This window comes from Bos taurus, chromosome 15 (genome assembly GCF_002263795.3).
Source record: "Bos taurus isolate L1 Dominette 01449 registration number 42190680 breed Hereford chromosome 15, ARS-UCD2.0, whole genome shotgun sequence".
In the NCBI taxonomy this organism is placed as follows: domain Eukaryota; kingdom Metazoa; phylum Chordata; class Mammalia; order Artiodactyla; family Bovidae; genus Bos; species Bos taurus.
In genome coordinates this window covers 80,814,119-80,829,812 of record NC_037342.1, presented here as the reverse complement: position 1 = coordinate 80,829,812, position 15,694 = coordinate 80,814,119, and the positions used below count along the sequence as shown (strand labels likewise).

Here is a 15,694-nt window from a genome sequence, read left to right as displayed (position 1 = left end):
GTTAATGGTTTGCCCAGGGCGGGCTCCGGGAATCCGCTGGAGGGGCTCAGGGCGCGGGTCTGACGGTGGGGACCCCAGGCGGCCGGTCGGGGAGCTGCGCGTGCACGGCGAGGATCTCGTGTTTACTCGGGGCGCGCGCGTCTGGGGCAGAGCGGGCTGAAGACGGGGGTGGAGCCCGGCGCGGCCTCGGGCGGAGGCCGAGGCCCCGCGCCCCGCGAGTGCTCGCTGCCCGGTGCCCGGCGCCCCGCGATGCCGCGCGCTCCCAGGCCCGCCGGGCTTTAGACAAGAAAGCGCTCGAGCTCCCGGCTCCGGAGCCCATCGGGGCCCGGGCGCGCCCCGCTCCTCGGTGGCCCCGCGGCCGCGGTGGGCGGAGCGGAGCGCGGGCGGGGCCCTTGGGGGCGCGGCCCAGGGGCAGGGCGCGCGGGCCCGCAGGCCGCTCCAGAGTCTGGCGAGTCCCCCGGAGCCCCGCTCTCGGTTCTAAGATGACGGCGAGCAAGCGGGTGGCGAAGGTAACCCCTCCCGCGCGGCTCCGCGCGCCTTCCCGGGCCCCCGCTCGTCGCATCCCGCCCTCTGCTCCCCGAGCCCGTTTAGGGGATCCGGGGCCGCTGATCCCTGCGTCCCTACCCCCTCCCCGAGGACCAGTGGGGCTGCGAGAGGGGCTGCGGTTTCGGGGGGTGGGAGGACATGGACGGGGGTGTCGCCGGCTCTCTGAGCTGTGCTGGGGGATGAGCCGCCTCCCCCGAATCGGTTTCAGTTTCATTTCTCCTGCCAGAAACTGTGACAGTTACCTGCGTCCCGGGTGCGGGGCTTCCCCGGGGGCTCAGCTGGGAAAGAGTCCGCCAGCAAAGCGGGAGACCTGGGTTCGACTCCTGGGTTGGGAAGATCCCCTGAAGGAGGGAAAGGCTACCCACTCCAGTCTTCTGGCCTGGAGAATCCCATGGACTGTATAGTCCACGGGGTCGCAAAGAGTCGGACACGACTGAGCGGCTTTCAGTTTTAGGTGCGGGAAGGGTTGGTTGGTTCCTTGGCGTCTTCCTGCAGCCGGGCGCTGTGGTGGCAGGTGCCTGTTAAGCAGAGATAACCAGGGCCCCCGTGCTTTGGTGCCCGCTTTAGAGCCCGGAGAAGGGGGACGTCCCTGGCGGTCCAGTGGTTAGGACTTCCACTGGAGGGGGCACGGCTGGATCCCCAGTCGGGGAACTAAGATCCCTCAGGTCGTGCAGCGACACCTCCGCGACCCGCCCGCCCCCTCCCCCTCCCCGCCGCGCTCAGAAAAAAAAAAGTCCCAAGAAGTATGGGACGCTGAGTAGGAGTTGAGAGCAAAGTTCTCAGGGTTTTCTCCGGAAGAAAAGCTGCCAGGGCGAACCCAGGAGGTTACCTGGAGTAGATGGTGTGAGTTCATTTGGTCTACAGATGTTGTTGAACGCCTCCCATACGCTGGTTCCTGCTCTAGGAAGTACGGAGGCAGAGAAAATGAAAAAAGTCTATCTTTTTTCTGATCAGGGACACAATTTTGAAGTGAGGTCGGGAAGGATGGTGAGGGAGGGATTTTCCCCAAGAGGTGGGAAAACCCAAGGTGTTTGGGGGACTGGGGTGTGGCTGGGATTGGAGATAGATGGGGAAGGTGGGGGAGTATTCCCTGGTGGCTCAGCTGGTAAAGAATCTCCCTGACGGTGGAGCAATTCTGGGGAGGTGGGTCTGACACCCCTGAGGCTTTGAGTCTCTCAAAAGTGCCCCTCCTGTGTGCAGGCATGAGGAGGGTGAACAGGAGGTGCTACCCTCAGCCTCTGGGAAGAAAATGATCACAGGTTGGGGCACAGAGAAGGCTCAGCCCCAAAGGACTGAACTCTGGAGGTTTGGCAGCGATGAGGCAGAGAGTTTTTCCCACCAAGCAGGAAAGCTGGGAGCCAGCCTGTGTCTCCCCGGCACCATTAAATGGCAGGTAGTTTACAGCGGTCATTTCAGCAACCCTGTGAGATGAGTCCTCTACCCCATTTTACAGATGGGGAAGTTGAGGCTCACAAAGACTAAATTGATTGTCCTGGGTCACCCGGCAGGCAGTGATGGGGCTGGGATTTGAGTCCAGGTTGGTGAGGCTCCAAGCCAGAGGTTCTTTCAGCGGCTTCTCTATTTTCATTTTCTGTTCCTCTGAGTCAGGTGATTTCTAGCAGGCCTTGGGGAACAGCTGTGTCTCAACACAGCTGTTGAGACAGCTGTGGGTTTCAACACCTCCAGGCTTTGCAAAAGTCTTGACAGAACTCACGTATGACAGGTAAAGTCCAAGTTCCTTCAGTTTTGGTAAAGTTGGGAAAATGTCTCTTCCGGGGCTTTTCTGTGCACTGTGGGGCTTCCTTGTTGCTCAGGAGTCACAGACGATCCTGGAACTGGTAGCAGCAGATGCTTCTAGTTTGGGGTAGCAGATCAACGAGGGATCATAGACTCTGGGCCCTTTGTTGGCATGAACAGAGGTGGAGTGTAGAAGGATAAGAAACAGGGGATAAGGGTGTGCTTATATTTTGGGGCTCAGAGAAAGTATAGCAGGCGCACAGTGTGAAGGGTTCCCCCAGCCGTGGACCGTCTTTGGGGCCCTTTCTCTCTGCCTTTGTTTATACCAGAGTTTCACAACTTTGTCGCCACTGATATTTGACGTTGAGTCATTTTCTGAAGGATGTTATCACACCCCCGGTCTCTACCCACTGGACGGAGCAGCACTCCTCCACATGTGGCAGCCGGAAAGGGGTCTCAGTTCAGTTCAGTTCAGTTCCGTCCCTCAGCCGTGTCCGACCCCATGAATCGCAGCACGCCAGGCCTCCCTGTCCATCACCAGCTCCCAGAATTCACTCAGACTCACATCCATCGAGTCGGTGATGCCATCCAGCCATCTCATCCTCTGTCGTCCCCTTCTCCTCCTGCCCCCAATCCCTCCCAGCATCAGAGTCTTTTCCAATGAGTCAACTCTTCTCATGAGGTGGCCAAAGTACTGGAGTTTCAGCTTTAGTATCTATCATTCCTTCCAAAGAACACCCAGGACCGATCTCCTTTAGAATGGACTGGTTGGATCTCCTTGCAGTCCAAGGGACTCTCAAGAGTCTTCTCCAACACCACAGTTCAAAAGCATCAATTCTTCGGCGCTCAGCTTTCTTCACAATCCAACTCTCACACCCATACATGACCAGAGGAAAAACCATAGCCTTGACTAGACGGACCTTTGTTGGCAAAGTAATGTCTCTGCTTTTGAATATGCTATCTAGGTTGGTCATAACTTTCCTTCCAAGGAGTAAGGAAATCTTTTAATTTCATGGCTGCAATCACCATCTGCAGTGATTTTGGAGCCCCCCAAAATAAAGTCTGACACTGTTTCCACAGTTTCCCCATCAATTTCCCATGAAGTGATGGGACCAGATGCCATGATCTTCGTTTTCTAAATGTTGAGCTTTAAGCCAACTTTTTCACTCTCCTCTTTGACTTTCATCAAGAGGCTCTTTAGTTCCTCTTCACTTTCTGCCATAAGGATGGTGTCATCTGCATATCTGAGGTTATTGATATTTCTCCCGGCAATCTTGATTCCAGCTTGTGCTTCCTCCAGCCCAGCGTTTCTCATGATGCACTCTGCATAGAAGTTAAATAAGCAGGGTGACAATATACAGCCTTGACGTACTCCTTTTCCTATTTGGAACCAGTCTGTTGTTCCATGTCCAGTTCTAACTGTTGCTTCCTGACCTGCATGTAGGTTTCTCAAGAGGCAGGTCAGGTGGTCTGGTATTCCCATCTCTTTCAGAATTTTCCACAGTCTGCTGTGACCCACACAGTCAAAAGCTTTGGCATAGTCAATAAAGCAGAAATAGATGCTTTTCTGGGTCTAGACATTGCCAGAAGTGCTAGGGGCGGGTAGATAAAGGAACACCCCGGTTGAGAACCTCTGGTTTACACCCATTCAGTGTTCCAGAAAAATATGACCTGCCCTTGAATGTCTCTTTTTAAATACATTTATTTATTTTTTGGCTGTGTCATGTGGCTTACAGGATCTTAGTTCCCTCGCCAGGGATCAAACTCTGTGAAGGCGTGGAGTCCTAACCACTGGACAGCCAGAGAATTCCCTAAATGTCTTTTTATCTATTTTTTTTTAAGGTCTATTGCCAAGGGGAGGGGAAGAAGGGAGGGGCAGCGTTGAGTAGGGGGTAAGAGGTACAAACTATTAAGTATAAGATAAGCCACAAGGATATATATACTGTACAATATGGGGAATATAGCCAATATTTTATAATCACTATAGACAGAGTATAACCTTTAGAAATTGTGAATCACTATATCATAACATATAATATTGCCCAGCAACTATACTTCAATTAAAAAAAAACTTCTTTAAAGAAAAGAAAATACATTTTTGAAAAGGTCAGTTGTCCCACGAAAAGAACCCCAAATGGAGAGCGGGAGTCCTTGGTCTAATACTGACTCTGAGATGTGCTGCACACTGGGGCGCACATCGCCGAGCATGACAACGTACAGCCGAGTGTTAACGGCTTTGGAAAGTCCCTCAGGGAAGAACTCGGTTTAGCCTAGTGTTTCCCAACGTGCTTGACTGTGGAATCCTTTTCCCGTAACAACTGTGAACTTTGCACGGGACACGCTGTGCACATCTGCTCTAACTGGGCCCTGTGCCCTGGGGCTTCGCCAGCTCTCTGCAGGCGGACTCCTGTTCCTGCTGCAGGGCCCAGCTCAGTGTCACCGCTGTGAGGCTTTCCTGCTCCCCACGCCCTCCCCTCTCCTCTCTTCTCCTTTTGAGAGGGTAACAGGCAGGAAGGCCAGGGGTCTCCAAACGGAGGAAGCAGGCTGCAAGCGTCAGACGTTTTTTTATCGCTCTCTTAAGCGGCAGGAGGAAACAAACAAGTGTGGGATTTTTTTCCCTTCTCTATATTTTTCTCTATATTTTCCATTCTCTAAATTTAAAAGGAGGTTTTTCTTAAAATTCTGTGTTGCTATGACGATCCCTGGCTCCACCTGAAGTTAACTTTTCGCAAACCTTGAGTTTACCAATGCATTTTCTTATGGAAATGTTTGTCTTATGCTATGTTAACGACCTGTGTATTTACCCTGGACTCTGTCTGTCTTCAAGTCGGTTCAGCTTAAGACTCAGAACTGATAAGGGCTCGACAAACCTGTGTGTTTTACTCGTGCATTGTTTTCCTCGTTGATGTTAATGAAACTATATATTTCCTTGGAAACCTGTGTTTCTTCAGCATTCATGTCAATTGCTTTATGGCCCGGGATGACTCACCTGGTGCCAAGGTCATCTCAGAACGCACCTGTGGGTGAGGGGCCTGGTGCCAAGGTCATCTCAGAACGCACCTGTGGGTGAGGGGCCTTGTGCCAAGGTCATCTCAGAACGCACCTGTGGGTGAGGGGCCTGTGCCACTCCGAGGTCTGAGACATCTCCTGTCTCTAGTTAGCGGCCTGCCGATAGAGTGTACCATGCTGTGAAGGCTAGCAGGGCGGCACTCTTTCTGCCCTCTTCCGATGTCTATGTCAGAAGCTTTCTCTTTTCATGCTTTAATAAAACTTTATGACACAAAAGCTCTGAGCAATCAAGCCTCGTCACAGGCCTGGGATTGAACTCGGTCTCCTCCGGAGGCCAAGAATCCCGGCGTCTTTCACGACTCGGCGACCACCTTTCCGTTTCCCCTCCTATTACGCGTCCACACTTTATTCATGGAATCACAGCGTCCAGTGAAGCTCTCGAGGGCGGGCCTGTGCCCTAGTGACCTGTCCGTGGAGGACGCTGTTGGGAGAGCTCAGTGGTGCTCAGGGGACGGGCCGCCTTCCTGGAAGGCAAGTCGTTGCTTGTCCTCTGGTTTCCCTGCTTGCCGTGTGGCGTTCTCCTCTGCTGCCGTCTGCCTGAGCGGTGCCCCCTCCCCAGGCCTGCTCTGGGGCAGTCTGACGGGGACAGGCTGGCGTCTCTGCTGCCCGCCCGCCCTGCCCCGAGCACGGTGAGGGCGTGTGGCCATGCTGCTCGCCAGTGGGTAGAGGGAGGCAGGGCTTCGTGGCTCCCTAGAAGAGAGCCAGAGGACAGACGTGAAGCACCTTGGGTTCTGGAGAAAAGACTCTTCAGAGAGCTGTGATGTTGTTATTTAGTCGCTCAGTCATGCCTGACTCTGCAACCCCGTGGACTGTAACCCACAGGCTCCTCTGTCCATGGGATTCTCCAGGCAAGAATAGTGGAGCGGGTTGCCCTTTCTTTCTCCAGAGGACCTTTCCCACCCAGGGATCGAACTGGGTCCCTTGCATTCCAAGGCTGATTCTTCACTGAGCCACCGGGGAAGCCCCAAGAGGTTTACTCCCAGGTTATAATATCTAGACCTGGTGATCTGCATCATCCTCCACCTGGTACCTACCGAGCTGGAGTGAAGCTAAAATCTGGCGATTCACTAAAGGCCCTGAGCACCGGGCCAGACACACTCTGAGTGCGAAGTGAATGCCGGCTTCTGTCCTGCTTGGAACTGGGGACGGTCTGCTGTGGGGGGCGGTGGGGAGGGTGCCGGAGGAGGGGAGACTCGGCCAGCTGCCCGCTCTGTGCCCCTACAGGAGCTGGAAGACCTGCAGAAGGAGCTTCCCAAGTACCTGCGGAACCTGTGCAGCGAGGAGGACAACGTGCTGGTGTGGCATGCGCTCCTGCTGCCTGTGAGTGTCCGGGGGCCCTGCTGGGGCTGGACCACTTAGGGCAGGGGCCGGGGCAGGGAGGGCTAGACTGGGCGAGGACGTTCCCTGCCTGAGAATCCTTTCTTCTTATTTTTGGCTGCACCGGGTCTTCGTTGCTGCACGCGGGCTCTCTCTAGTTGCGGCTGGGAACCAATCTCTAGTTGGGTGCCGAGGCTTCTCAGTGGGGTGGCTTCTCTCGTTCTGGAGCGCGGGCTCCATGACCGGCACACTGCCTTAGCTGCCCCACAGCGTATGGGATCTTCCTGGGCCAGCGATGAACCTGGGTCCCCTGCACTGGCAGGTGGAGTCCTAGCCACTGGCCCATCAGGGAAGTCATGGAATTCTTTTTTCACTGGAGATGATCATTGGCAGACGGGGGTGTCTCTCTCTACATTGATTGCTTCTGAGGTGCAGGCCAACTGATGAAGAGGCTAAAAGGCTTTTGGACTTAGTTGGAGACCCCTTCTTCAAGCCAGTAGCTACTGAGCTCATCTTGGAAGCTTCAGCAGACAAAGAGCATAAAAAAAAAAAAAAAAAAAAGGCTTCCTTGTTGACTTAGTGGTAAAGAATCTGCCTGCCAGTGCAGGAGACATGGGTTCAATCCCCGACTCGGGAAGATCCCACATAGCCGGAGCAACCAAGCCTGTGCACCACTCCATTGAGCCTGTGGTCCAGAGCCTGGGTCCACAATGCCGGAGCCCACCTGCCACGACTGCTGAAACCCGAGTGCCCTAGAGCCCCCCTTTGCTGAGGCCTCACCCTTGGTCTTGCATCTGTGTCCCAGCCCCAGCCTCTGCACGTTATCGAGAACACATTTTCTTTATCTGTCCAGCATTTGCTCAGACATACCCATGACTACCACAGCTTCCTTTCTGCCTTCTGCTCAAGAAGAGGAAATTTCTTAAAACCTTGACTCTTTTTTCAAAAGGTTTATTTATTTGGCTGCACCAGGTCTGAGTTGCGGCCTGTGGGATCCGGCTCCCTGACCAGGGATCGAACGCGGGCCCCCTGCTTTGGGAGCACGGAGTCTTAGCCACCAGGGAGGTTCCACGTATGTCATCCTGACGGTCATCCTCCTGCCTTCTCTGTCACGAAGGTTTTGAAAGGGTTTGGAGCTTTCGCAACAGCCTGGAGGCCCCTGTGCGCTGTACTGGGGTCATCCGAGCCCCGGGGTCCCCCCACTAGGGGTGTGGATCACTGCTCCCATGTGGAACAGTCCAATCGACCGTGCTGAATCCCCATCTGGGCAGTGTTGCTGTGACCCTGGGCAGGTTACTTGTATGCACTGAACTTGTTTCATCTGGAAATCCTGATGCTAATACTATGAGTTCTCAAAATACTTACCCTAATAGCTGACACATATGGAGTGCTCGCCATGTGCCTGGCCATGTTCTAGATCCCTAACGTGAATCAGCGCAGGACTTCCCTGGGGGTCCGGTGGCTAAGACTCTGTGCTCCCAGCGCAGGGCACCTGGGTTCCATCCCTGGTCAGGGAACTAGATTCCACATGTTGCAACTAAGACTCAGTGTAGCAAATACATAAATAAACAGTAAAAAAAAAAAAAAAAAAGAAAGAAAAGAAAAGAAAAGCTGGTGCACTCTTCATTACCTTAAAAGAAAAGTGAATTGACTCATTTAATTGCCGCCCAAGCCCTGTGGAGAAGGCTGTGACTCTTTCTGTAAGGAGAGCACAGAGACGTTCGGCTGCTCGTCTAAGGTCGCACAGGCATGGGGTTGACAGAGCCACGACTCACACTCCAGCCACGTGGCCCGAAGACCACGTAACCCCTACACCCTGCTGCGTGGGCTAATGCGTGTCAAGCCCTTAGCAGCAGGCAGCACAGAGCGGATGCAGGAAAGCCTTCCAGTTGCTCAAGTCTAGAGGGTCTTCTGCTGGCTCTTGGCAACGCTTAGGCACTCCAGTTCCGAACTGTTGTTTTAAGATGGTAGAATACCCATAACAGTATGTACCCTCTTAACTATTTTTTTTTTTTTTGGCTTTGCTGGGTCTCTGTCGCTGCAAAGGCTTTTCCCTAGGTGCAGTGAGCAGAGGCTACTCTCCAGTTGCAGGCTTCTCGCTGCAGTGGCTCCTCTTGTCATGGAGCACGGCTCTAGGGCGAGAGGGCTTCGGTATTTGCAGCTCCCGGGCTCTAGAGCACAGACTCAGTACTTGTGGCGCACGGGCTTAGTTGACTTCCCTGGTGGCTCAGACGGTAAAACATCTGCCTGCAATTCGGGAGACCCAGGTTCGATCCCTGGGTCCGGGAAGATCCTCTGGAGAAGGAAATGGCAACCCACTCCAGTACTCTTGCCTGGAAAATCCCCTGGACAGAGGAGCCTGGCAGGTTACAGTCCATGGGGTCACAGAGTTGAACACGACTGAGCAACTTCACTTTCATGAGCTTAGTCGCTCTAGAACATATGGGATCTTCCTGGACCAGGGATCAAACCCACGTCCCCTGCACTGGCAGGCGGATTCCTAACCACTGGGCCACCAGACACATCCTAGAAAAATGGTCAACAAAGTAAATCCTAAAGGCTTTCATCACAAGGGGACATTTTTTTCCTTATTCTTTCTCTTCATTATTTTATATGAGAAGATGGGTGTCAGCTGAACCTATTGTGGTAATTCACAGCATATGTGAATCCAACCATCAAGCTCAACGCCTTAAGTTTAGTGATGTGTATCAGTTATTTTTCAATGAAACTGGAAAGATGTTAATTACCGATATAATAAAAAGAAGCTAAGGTGGTCCTGAGGATGCCTCCAGTCAAATTGCACCCATTTTTCAAGAGAGGAAACTGAGGCTTAGGGGTGGGAGGCAGCTGGCCCTCAGGCGCACAGCAGAAGCCAGGATCTGACTCGTGTGAATACCAGGCCAGGGCGCTCTGACCCACAGCCCAGTTGCTAAGTGAATGCACGTGCAGTCTGTGTCCGCATTCACGGTCCTTGCTCGGAGTGGAGCAGAGGAAGCCTGGGCCCCTGGGGCAGGGCGGGGAGGGCGGAAACCAGGCCCAGGTCCTGGGGGGAGGAGGGCAGCTGTGCCTCTGCCCAGAGCGTGACCCCTTCTCTCGCACAGGAGAGGCCACCCTACAACCTCAAGGCCTTCAGGCTGTGCATCAGCTTCCCCAGGGAGTACCCGTTCCAGCCCCCGACGGTGAAATTCACCACCAGGATCTACCACCCCAACGTGGACAGGGACGGGAGGGTGTGCCTGCCCATCATCAGCAAGAAGAACTGGAAAGCCAGCACCAGGACCTGCCAAGGTGGGGGGCCCCCCTGGACGGGGCCCTGGACTGAATGGGTCGGAGGGGGAGTCCCGGGACCGCTTTTGTGTCGGTTGCTCCTGTTTACTGTCGCTCAGTCGCTAGGTTACGTCGGAGTCCTTTGTGACCCCAGGGACTGTGCCCCAGGCTCCTCTGTCTGTGGAGTTCCCCAGGCAAGAGACTACTAGGGCTTCCCTGTAGCTCAGACGGTAAAGAATCTGCCCGCGACGCGGGAGACCCGGGTTTGATCCCTGGGTCGGGAAGATCCCCTGGAGAAGGACATGGCCACCCACTCCACTGTCCTTGCCTGGAAAACTCCATGGACGGAGGAGCCTGGTGGGCTACAGTCCGTGGGGCTGCAAAGAGTCAGACGTGACTGAGTGACTGAATTCGTTGAATTCCCTTGTCTAACTCAATGAAACTAAGCCATGCCTTGTGGGGCCACCCAAGACGGAAGGGTCATGGTGGAGAGGGCTGACAGAATGTGGTCCACTGGAGAAGGGAATGGCAAACCACTTCAGTATTCTTGCCTTGAGAACCCCATGAACAGTGTGAAAAGGCAAAATGATAGGATACTGAAAGAGGAACTCCCGAGGTCAGTAGGTGCCCAACGTGCTACTGGAGATCAGTGGAGAAATAACTCCAGAAAGAATGAAGGGATGGAGCCAAAGCAAAAATACCCAGTTGTGGATGTGACTGGTGATGGAGGCAAGGTCCGATGCTGTGAGGACAGCCGAAGGGGCGGGCCTAACAACGATAAATGCATCGCTTCATTAGGCACTCTGACCCTGCACTAAAAGCATCACACGGTATCTTTTTAGTTCACTTTTTTTTTTTTTTTTTACTGAAGTATGGTTAATTTTGAGGGAAGGAAATGGCCACCCACTCCTGTATTCTTGCCTGGAAAACCCCATAGACAGAGGAGCCTGGCAGGCTATATAGTCCATGGGGTCGCAAAGAGTCGGACACGACTGAGCGACTTGGCTTTACTTTTATGGTTCATTTACAATGTTGTGTTAGTTTATGGTCCACAGCAAAGTGATCCGGGTATACACGTGTATATGTATTCTTTTCATACTCTTTTCCACTGCTGTTTATCACAAGGCACTGAGAACAGGTTCCCGGGCTGCACAGCAGGGCCTTGCCGTCTGCGTCTTTTGCGTACGGCAGTCTGTATCTGCTCACCGCAAACTCCCCGCGTAGCCCTCCTCTCCTGCTTTCCCCCAGGTCTGTAAGTCTGCTTCTGTTTTGTAAATGAGTTCACTTGTATGTTTTTACGATTCCACATGTAAGTGATATCATATGGTCTTTGTCCTGCTCTGCCTGACTTCCTTCACTTCCTTTACTTGATACGGAGATCTCCGGGTCTATCCGGACGTTGCTGCAGATGGCCTCTGTTCACTGTTGTTTGTGGCTGAGCAGTATTTCCCTGTACGTGTCTGCCACATCTTCTTTATCCCCTTGTCTGTCGATGGACATTTAGGTTGCACTCGTGTCTCGTCTGTTGTAAATGGTGCTGCTGTGAACGCTGGGGTACACGTAGCTTTTTCAATTAGCGTTTTCTCTGGGTATATGCTCAAGGGTGCGATTGCTGGACCATTCAGCAACTCTACTTTTAGTTTTTGAAGGAACCTCATGCTGTTTTCCAGAGTGGCTTCACCAATTTACCTATCCCACCAACAATGTGGGAGGGTTTTCTCTTCCACCCACCCTCTCCAGCATAAAAATTCACTTTTTTCTTCCGTATGGTATTTTTGGTATACATCCATGGATGGCCAATTGAAATTATAATGGATTAATCATAATTCAGGAATACAAAAATGGAGCTGGGTGGCCCTTGAGGACTTGGTCTCACATACGTCCCTGCACCACTGAGAACCTGAACTTTCTAACCCAGGCAACCAGCCATTTTTAACACACCAACCTCATTCAGTCCTCCTAGAAGCCCCTTGAAATAGTGCTCTCATCGGCCCCATCAGGACACAGGCGTGTGAGAGCTGAGCTCTTACCTGAGCTGGCAGGTGGTAGAGCTGGGATTCGAGGCCTCCCTTGGCCGGCTCTGAACCTCGCGGCTCAGCAGAACTTTCTTCAGTGATGGAGTCGGTACATAGCAGCCGTGTCCAATGCCGCAGACGCTGGCCCCATGTAGGTTTCAAGCACTTGAAGTGTGGCTGTTGTGACCGTGAACTGCTTTGCTAATTGTCGTGAATTTCAATTAATTTAAATCAAGATGACCACACATGGCTGGCAGCTACATGTCGGGCACCGTGGCCCTAGTCTATGGACGTAATCAATATGTGATCAGTCCTGTTTCTGGGGACTTGCCTGGTGGTCCAGTGGCTAAGACTCCACACTCCCAATGCAGGGGGCCTAGATTTGATTCCTGGTCAGGGGACTAGATCCCACAAGCCGCAACTAAAGATCCATAATGAAGACCCAGAAAGGCCAAATAAATAAATAAATGCTTTTTAAAAATATCCCACCTCTGGATCAGCCCAGGAGTTCTTAACCCTGGAAACAAGAGTGCTGGGAAGAGAGGGAGGCGTGGTCCTTGGTGAGCACCAGAGCTCTGCAGAGCGCCCCGAGCCCAGGGCCGCACGCTGGTGTGTGTGCCTACGGGCACGGGGGGAGGGGGACACTGTCTCCGCCCAGTTCCCGAAGTCACCCGTGAAAAATTTCAAGCCACAGGGCAGGAGTGGTTTCCAGTCTTGAGCCTCAGAACCCTTTTTCCCCAAATAAAAAATTTTGGAATCCTATTACTGTCTCCATGGACATGAATTTGAGCAAACTCCAGGAGATAGTGGAAGACAGAGGAGCCTGCGTGCTGCAGTCCTCAGGGTCTCAGAGAGTCAGACGCAACAAAAGCAGAGCGGTTCTGGCTGAAAAGGGAACAGAACCCAGAAACCATGTTGATCTCACCAACCCCCGCGACGGGGGTTGTGACACGGTGTGAAAACCACTGACTGCCATCTGATTTGCTCGTAGAGCCGTCCTCAGGCGTGGGTTGGTGTGGGTTTCAGGGGGATCTGGGAGTGGGCAGCATCGCTTCCTTCCCAGGAGTTTTTTCTCTCCCTCCTGATGTCCTGATCCGACTTTTCTCCCCAGTCTTGGAGGCCCTCAACATGCTGGTGAATCAACCGGAGCCGGGACAGCCCGTTCGGCTGGAGCTCGCGGAGCAGCTGACACAGGACCCAGAGCTGTTTGACCAGATGGCCCAAGAGTTCACCCTCCAGTTTGGAGTGGACCGGCCCTCCTAACCCAGCTTCTGAGCCGCCTGCTTTCTGTGTGACGGATGGACGCCCCTCGTGGATGGGGGACCAGAGCCTCTTTGCGATTTTGCACTTGCTCATGTCTTCCAAGATTTCCTTCTTAGGTTGCATGTGTGTGTACGGGGAGGGGACTGCCATTATGAGTGTGGACCCACTGGCCACAGATGTGCTTTCCCCAGCCCCTTTCTCTGCCCCGGAGCCAGAGGCATTTACGTTTGCAGACTCAAAATCCAGCTCTCCAGTGCTCCGTGATGGGGGTTCCTGGTCCCACCGTTGGTCCATCTTAGAGACTCAGGCCACCTTCCCGGCCAGATGAGCAGCCAACCCGAATCCCCACCCCCCACAGAGCCCTGCTTGGGGGGCAGCAGATAGGAGGGGGCCGGGGGAGGAGGGACTCTTACCACTAAGTACTCTGGGGATGGAGTGGTTGAATCGTAGACTTGTATAGATTTAGGTGCAAAACCTTTCCGTTTCCACTGATGAATCATAAAGTGAAGAATCTCCTCTCCACCCCAGAAATCTGACTGTACGGTCTTTCGCTTTGTTTTTTTTGGCCGAGCTGGTATCGTCACTGCTGGCTTTCCTGTAGTCTCGGCAAGGGGGAGCAACACGCTAGTTGCAGTTCCTGGAGTCTCGGCAAGGGGGAGCTCCTCGCTCGTTGCAGCCCCCGGCGTCCCATCGCACGTCCGCTCTTGCCGAGAGCGGACTCCAGGACGCAGTAGCTGCAGTTCGTGGGCTGGGTAGTTGTCGCACGTGGGCTTAGTTGCTCTGCGGCCTGTGGAATCTTCCCCGATGAGGGATGGAACTGGCGTCCCTTGCACTGCAAGGTGGAATCTTAACCACTGGGCCACCAGGGGAGCCCTGACTACATGGTTTTTAACCCACTGCTGTCCCGTTCGGAGGCCGGTTCCTAGCGTCAGCTTTATGCACGGAGGGGTTTCCCTTCCAGCTTGAGTCCAGGGGGAGCCAAGGAGACCGTGCGTTTGCTCAGCTGTTAAGCACAAGGGTCCACCTGAGCGTTCACTGAGGGGGCAAGTGGTTCATCAGGAGGAGGCTTGTTTAGCTGCAGTCGAATGAAAGATGCCTGCTTCCCCATCAACGGAGGGCTCGCAGGGCACGGAGCCTTGTGTGACCCCAAGCGCTGTGGGGAAAGCTGGCTGTGAGGGACCCGGCCACCCTCAGCCAGAGGGGTCGTCGACCCACCCACAGGAATAACGCCCCCGTTTTATACAGGAGGCAGCCAAGGCTAACCGAGCACTCCAGTGGGTTGCCACGTCCACTCCGCTGACCCGGGCAGAGTCCACACCTCTGGCCACAGTGCCGAGCTGGCGGGCTTTCATTTCTGTGTTTTTCCTGAGCTGTTCTCATCAGCGCATATGCTCCCAATGGCTGATAAAGCCAGACAGGACTGTTAGCAGGACATTAGGGTCAGCTCCGGGCTTCCTTGGTGGCTCAGCGGTAAAGAATCTGCCTGCAAGACAGGAGATTCCCCCTGGAGGAGGGCATGGTGACCCATTCCAGTATCCTTGCCTGGAGAATCCCATGGACAGAGGAGCCTGGCGGGCTGCAGTCCACGGGGTCGCACAGAGTCGGACATGACAGAAATAGGCAGCTGCAGCAGTGTACTCAGCTCTAGGGCTCATCTCTAGTGAGCAGCAGAAAAACGGAAACAAAACCTCAGCCAGAGTTCAGGGATTACCTCAGCACAAAGGAGGAGCTTCTGGAGGAGCTTCTAAAACCACTGGCCTTTTTTTTTTTTCATTTTTTTGGCCGCACCACACAGCATGCAGGATCTTAGTCCCCTGACTTGGGATCGAACGCATGCCCCCTGCAGTAGAAGTGTGGGTTCTTAACTACTGGACTGCCAGGGAAATCCCCAAACCACTGGCTTTTCAGAGACAGAACATGGAGTATCTTAGAGTCAAAGAAATCACCTCCGGGTCCCACGAGCCTAGTTTGAGTGAGAGTTCTAGAGAATCTTCTATTCCAGTCCCTGTCCTGGAATTCCCTAATCTAGAAGTGTGGAAAGAGGGGAAAAGATGTGGGAAAGTGCCACCCGTGGCTGGAAACGTGAGGATGCCGTCACCTTGGCCACTGCTTAGAGAGCGTTTACGTGGCGGCCCCGGCCGGGCCTTTTGTCCTTCGTTGCCGTGTTGTTAGTCGCTAGATGGCTAAGTCGCGTCTGACCCTGACCCCGTGGACTGCAGCATGCCAGGCTCCTCCGTCCCCCACTGTCTCCCAGGGTTTGCTCAAAATCATGACCACTGGGCCGGTGATACTGCCTACGTAATCCCATTTAGCCCTCACAGCACCTGTGGGATTTTGAGCCGCTATTATCCCCGTTCAAATGGTGAACTGAAGCTCAGAGAGGTTCTCTCACTGGCCCAGGGACGCACAGCTTCTTGGCGATGAGACCCAGTGCACTGTCCTGTCCCAGATGCCTGTCACGGTTGTTGAGAAAATCACCT

At 53.8% G+C, this 15,694-nt stretch overlaps 1 protein-coding gene across 1 annotated transcript; it reads left to right on the top strand.

The window, feature by feature from the left end:
* The first annotated feature begins 443 nt into the window (after window positions 1-443).
* Window positions 444-13,745, top strand: UBE2L6 (ubiquitin conjugating enzyme E2 L6). Its single transcript, NM_001098917.1, is given in 4 exon segments — window positions 444-509; window positions 6,577-6,672; window positions 9,771-9,957; window positions 13,063-13,745. Coding segments are annotated over 4 exon segments (462 nt in total). The 5' UTR covers window positions 444-482; the 3' UTR covers window positions 13,215-13,745.
* Window positions 13,746-15,694: the final 1,949 nt, after the last annotated feature.